Consider the following 6,857-nt stretch of genomic DNA (forward strand, 5'->3'; position numbering starts at 1 on the left):
TAAGAAACAAATGTTCCTTTGTTTGGTTCCCACATGCTCCAAGGAATAGCCATTCCTTTAGAATGACTATTCTCCAAAATAAGTTAAAACTAAAGAATAGCTAATACCAACACCCCCCATGGTATTAACTATTCTTTGGTTAAGGATTAGCCTTAAAAAACGATAACGATCAAAATGTCTTTTATAAGTTTGAAAAATCACATATTATATTTTATAAAAAATAATATTTTAAATTTAAAAATTAATTAAATTTATTAAAATTTGAACCATAATAATATTTAAATTATCAATTATTAGTATTATTATAAGAAGAAAAAAGTTTAAATTTTTAATAATATGTTATAGAAATATAGTTTAAATTTAAAAATTGATTAAAATTATTAATATTTTAATCATAATATCATTTAAATTATAAGTAAAATATTAATATTTAAATGATCAATTATTAATATTTTAAATTAATTATAAATTATTGATATTTAAAAAATAAAATAAAAATAAATAATCATAATAACATTTTAATTATAAATTAAATATTAATATTTTAAAATATTAATTAGTAAATTATAATTAAAATATTAATATTTAAATTATAAATTATGAATATTTTAAATCAATTATAAAAAAATAATTTTTTTAAAAAATAAAAATGAATAATCATAATAACATTTTAAATTATAAATAATATATTAAAAATTTAAACTATTAATGATTAAAATAAAATTAAAATATTAATATTTAAATGATCAATTATTAATATTTTAAATAGATTTTAAATTATTAATATTTAAAAAATATAAATTTAAAATAAATAATCATATATATTATAAAGAGTATTTTTATCTTTTTATACTTTATTCTTTTCTTATTCCAAAGTTATTTTTATCTACCAAATACTGTAATAAGCAATAATAACTATTATTAATCTATTACATTCGTTGTACAAAATTAGATAATAATTATTATATTTTATGTCCACCTTATTCTACTATCACAAAATAGTTATTTTATTCTATTACTATTTATTTCGCTAATCAAACATAATCTTAGAGCAGTTCTCTTCCTTCAAGAGCTAATATATTCTCCTCTTGAGCTTCTCTCTAAATTCTCTTTATTTCTCTTTTACTCCTTAATTCTCTTTTTATTCTGTTCCACATTCAATATTTGAATTGTTTGGATTAGACCTAGCAATTCATGTTTTCATGTCGTAAACGTGTCAAAAACGATTAGACACGAAACACGTTAAGGCTAAATACGTACACGACACATTTAATATTCATATTTTAAATTTAAAATGCGTACATATATACATTTAATAAACGTATAACACGACATGACACGATTAATACGTTTATTAAATGTATCAATATACGATATGACACGATCACTAACACGTTTAACACAATTAAATAAAAATATTTACAATTAAATATAATTTTATTATTTAAATTTAAAATCTATAATTATAAAATAATTATAATAAAATAATAATAATAATAATATCAAATATAATAAAATTTAATATAAATAACATATATAAAATTTATTTTCATATAATATGATAAAATACATCATTAACATCTAACCTTCAAATACTAATAATATAAAAAATCATTCATAATTTTCAATCGTAATAATTTCATTATTACCTTTATAAAATTAAAAAAACTTATTAAAATAATTATTTAAAATTATTTATATAAGGTTAAAATAATCTTTAACTATTAATTTTTAATATGTTAATAAACGTGTCACGTATACACGTTTAAACACGATAACACAATTAAGTAAACGTATTTAAATGTGTTTTAAACGTGTTTGTCGTGTCTGATACGTTAAAATATGAAATTTTTTATATTTTAACGTGTCAAATATGATTAGACACGAAACACGTTAATACTAAACTCAAAATTTATTTAACTCGTATTTTCTTATGTCGTGTTAACGTGTCGTATCTAAAATTACTGAATCTAGTTTGAATCTTCCTGTCTGACACATCTTTTTATTTATTTACAATACTTCCTCTCTTTATTACAAAATCCCCCTTACTCTTTCAACTTTGATAACGAAATCTAAACCCTTTTTAACTGTCCACGACGTATAAATGAAATAACGGATTGAATCAACCTCCTGTTGATTTACCCTTGCTTTTCTCTTAGAATCCTCATAAGACAATACGGCATCGTGTTATTAAGCTGTGGCAGGAATTTCACGAGCCTGATATTTGGCAGAAATCTTTGCCCTTGCCAGTATATCCTGAAACTTGAAAAAGCCTAGAAACTCTTCTGGGTTTCTAACTTGAAAGCTAAAAATGAGAGTTTTTTGTGCAATCCGGCCATCAATGGATCTCTCTTCTCTGTCCAGAGGACCCTTCCTCATTACCAGGTGCTTGCCTTACCTCTTCATTCTCTTCATTGTTTCAATATTCTTTTGACACTCCTGCATTTCCTTTCATGTTTTACTAGATGATAAAGGGAAATCAATACCTTTTTTTTTCCCATTTTATTTATTTGTAATGTTGTACAAAAGGGTATTTTGAAGTTAGATTCTTTAGTGGAAGGAATCTCACTTGTGTTTTGCCTTACTGGAAGAAAATGAGTAGAAGAAGTGAACTTTGTGTGTCTTTGTTGTTGAAACTTAGGAAGGCTTCTGGGTTTTTATTTTTGTGTTAAAATGAGCCTTTTTTTTACCTCTTTTTACACTTATTTAGTTGGATAACTGCGGACAATATCTGTTTTGTGAAAAAAAAAATTGAATTATTGACTTGACTCTGGTTCCTTTTGACTTCCCAATGTCACTCAGGATATGTATTTAGGTGACATGCCTAATGAATTTTGCTAAGTGGATGTGTGACAAGAACAAGGTGATTGGAAGTGAGCATATATTACCTGCAATACATATTGGTGTATTGAATGTTTGGAACTTTTCACACCGTTAGTATTGCTCTTTGTGAGTATGTCGGTCGTAATGAGAAGAGATGGAGTTATTAAATGTGTGGAGGGACGAAAAGCAATTGTAGACAACTAAGATGTATGGGGTTCTAGTCTCGCTTTCAGATTTGGGTTATATTTGTATTCTTTATAACAAATGTTTGACTTAATTTGCAGTTTGAGATTGAACCTCAAAGGAGGTTTGATTGAGTTGGACATTTAGTGAGGCATTCAGAACACAGAGCAGAGGTTTCCTGTTCCTTAATGAAGAAATCTTAGAGCTGTAGCAAGTGATAAAACAATTAGTCTGCAGAATGGGGCAATAGATGAAATAATTTAAGAAATGGAGAATCTTGGGGTTCTTTATTAGAAGAGTGTATCTCAAAATTGAAGCAGTGTTCCTTAGATACAATTACTGATTCTGTAGTGAATTTGTGATGCTTCCAGAATGCCTGACTAAATGATGTTTCAATTGCTCAGCAGAGACAGTATGCTAAAGAGATAATTTGCTTTATTTTCTTACAGGACTCGACTTCCTTTCCCTGAGAAACTCTACTTCTGCAGAGCAAAGTTTGGTAAGCATTGTGTTTGGAGACTGTGCCAACATCAACTAACAAATGTTACCACACTTTCCCGCTTATCTTTCTCTATGGGACACTAACTCTGACTTTTGTATGTTGACAGCTGATTCTGAGGCAGATGGATCTTTTAGTTTAAGAGTGGTGCCTCCAACTCTGATTACAGCAGAAAAAGAAGAAGCTAAGGCTGTTTTAACCTTGTTCTTGAAGAAGCAAGGTCTAAGCAATGCAGTTGCTGCAAGGATCATCAACAAATCAGGCCTTTTTATTGACCACCTAGTGTCGACGCTTCATTCTGTTCATAAATCTCGGTATCTCGTAGGTTCGATTGCAATGTTATACTGTCTGTTCACCGCATAAGCATGAGTGTTGTTTTTCTAATTGGTTAAGCTGCTGAAGAAATGCTACTCGACATTGCAGGAAGAGAGCTCACAACTCTTGAGATCAGGGATGCTCTTACCCCTTACCTTGAATCTCTCCTTGAAGAGCATGGAAGAACTCTGGTCAATGTAGTTGAAAATTTTCCTGACCCACCAGTTAAAGATAAACCTGTAACGCAGGTATCTCCTCCAGATTCAGCCGTTGACTCCAAGAAGTTAAAAGCTGTCTCTCGTGTTAGTGAGACAGGCCCAGCAGGGAAGCTCCGTCCTCAAGTTCTCTACCTCATGGAGCTTGGTATGGATCTTGAGAAGATCAAGGTAATTACACGCAGATTCCCATCTTTTGCCTACTACAGTCTGGAGGGGAAAATCAAACCTGTTGTTGAGTTCCTTCTTGAACTTGGTGTGCCAAAGTCTGACATTCCCATCATTCTCAGCAAAAGGCCTCAACTGTGTGGAATCAGTCTCTCTGAAAATCTCATACCCACCATGACATTCTTAGAAAATTTGGGTGTGGACAAGAAACAGTGGGCAAAAGTTATATACCGGTTTCCTGCACTTCTTACTTATAGCAGGCAAAAGGTTAAGACAACTTTAGATTTCCTCTATGAAATGGGCATTTCGTCAGAGAATGTTGGTAAGATTCTAACACGTTGTCCAAACATAATAAGTTATAGTGTGGAGGACAAGCTACGGCCTACAGCTAAGTACTTCCGCTCATTGGGTGTTGATATTGCTGTTCTTCTACTACGATGTCCGCAGACATTTGGCCTTAGCATTGAGGCAAATTTGAAGCCTGTAACAGAATTTTTTCTTGATAAAGGATACACTGTGGAGGAAGTTGGGATTATGACTTCAAGATATGGAGCATTATATACTTTTAGCTTGGTAGATAACTTGATACCAAAATGGGATTTCTTTTTAACCATGGATTATTCAAAGTCAGAGCTGATTAAATTCCCTCAATATTTTGGCTACAGCTTGGAGGAGAGGATTAAACCACGAGTTGCAGTTGTAAAGGAGTCTGGTGTGAAATTACTGCTGAATCAGATTTTATCATTGTCAAGTCGTGACTTCGAAAAGGCTTTGAAGAAGAAAATTGAGAAGCAGCTTACAGACCAAGTATAACTGATTCATATAGAAAGTATCGACGTCATATTTTTTCAAGAATGAGGTTTTGCAGGTATTTTAAGACTTTTCTTTCTGATGAAGGAACGATATGATGGGAAAATGAACTTGTCATAGGGAAAAGAAAGTGCTTTCAACAGACTTCAGAGGTAACTTACCATTTCTAAGTTCAGGTGTGACTTACTGTTTTTTTTGCAAAACCTAAAAACGACCTTCTTACGGGTTGGCCCCATTTTGTATGGAAGAACGAAGAAGCATTTAAGATGTATATGTTATTCTAGGTCTTTTAACCCATCTTATTTTAAATTGCCTTCATGGTGAGTGTATATTTTTATCCCTTCCATAGGATGTGATTATTGTGTTAGAGTTTCATTTCATGTTCTAAGTTCATTCCAACTCTTTGGGATGCATTCTGTCGCTGACTTCTGATGTGATGACATTTTAAAGTTTGAAGATGATGTTATAAGGAGCCATCTTTACTTTCCATGTGTTCTTCAAAAGGGTCACCGTTAATTCTTTGTCAACCATTTATCTGCTGCATAATGCTTATGTTCTTTGCTGCTTAAAAGGTTTTACTCCAATCCAATCCCATGAGACATGAGCAACAGAAATACATCTTGATTCTCTTTCTTTCTAAATATAACTTCCTTTTGTTCCTTTCATCTTTCATATTTCCACCTCTTTAGGGCCTAACCTGGATATTTAGTTTGATAATATTTATTAAATAAATAAATTATTATATTAATTATTGTTTCACATTTATTATTTATTAATGAGTATTTTATTTATTTATTGACATTGTGAAAAATTTTGATCATAGTTGACAAACCATTAAACAAAGAGTTATAGTTATTCAATTACTTGGTTATCAAAATTGTTTTATGTTATAAATGTGACAAAATGATAAAAATCTATACTTGTTATACTTCTATTTAAAAACATGTTTTAATTCTATCATTGGAGTAGTGAGCTTAAAACAAACAAGTAGGTGTAACGTATGAGATACATATATATCGAATAAGATCTAATTAAAGGATACCACATAAGCTTATCACTAATCAATTATTAAAGGAAAGCTTTATTTTATATATGTATATATTTGATAGATATGCAATTTTATTATTGAGTGTCAAAACAAATTATTTTGGACTTATTTATACAAGTAGAAATGCAAAAATAAAATAAATGGATACATTAAACTAAAGAACCCCTAAATACACTAACTCCAGATGTAGGGATATTCGGTGCCTAAGGTTGCAATTAGGAGTCCCAAGTGTCTAAACCGCTTTAAATTAAATCTAGTCCGAACCAACATTGTCCGAGCAGAACTTATCCGAAGCTGCCCACTCGTATTAAATATGTCCAAAGCGTTGCTGTCCATTTTTGCGTTGTCTAGACCATGGCTGTCCACAACCGCTATCTTTTCTGAAACCGTTATCACATCAATGTCTTCATCGTCCTTAACACAGGATTACTCGAACAAAGAATCCTTCCCACATTAAACTTCCGCATTAAATCCACTCATGTCCGAACAGCTTGCTGCTTTATGGACTTTTGTACGAATCCTTACTAGCTTTACATACAGATTCAATACCAACCTGGTATCCATTTATCCCGTTCAAAGATTTCAAACTCATTCGGTCTTCGAGGTTGTACAAAGTCTGAACCAAGTAGGACTACCCTATTGATTTAACTCCAATTCAAATCTAGTCTGATTGTGATCCTTGACTCTTGTTGTCGCATTTATCACGCAAGTACACGTATCGTTAACAAGTAATATAATGAAAATTACTACATGTTTGATTCGTAGAATAAACAAGAATAGAATAGAATAGTCATTT

At 30.6% G+C, this 6,857-nt stretch overlaps 1 protein-coding gene across 1 annotated transcript; it reads left to right on the forward strand.

The window, feature by feature from the left end:
- The first annotated feature begins 2,238 nt into the window (after positions 1 to 2,238).
- Positions 2,239 to 5,500, forward strand: MDA1 (Mitochondrial transcription termination factor family protein). The gene is made up of 4 exons (XM_007019571.3): positions 2,239 to 2,385; positions 3,456 to 3,505; positions 3,615 to 3,830; positions 3,929 to 5,500. Exons 1-4 carry the CDS (start codon positions 2,312 to 2,314, stop codon positions 5,014 to 5,016), a joined length of 1,428 nt encoding a protein of 475 aa, XP_007019633.3. The 5' UTR covers positions 2,239 to 2,311; the 3' UTR covers positions 5,017 to 5,500.
- Positions 5,501 to 6,857: the final 1,357 nt, after the last annotated feature.

This window comes from Theobroma cacao, chromosome 8 (assembly GCF_053813885.1).
Source record: "Theobroma cacao isolate CCN51 chromosome 8, ASM5381388v1, whole genome shotgun sequence".
In the NCBI taxonomy this organism is placed as follows: Eukaryota; Viridiplantae; Streptophyta; class Magnoliopsida; order Malvales; family Malvaceae; genus Theobroma; species Theobroma cacao.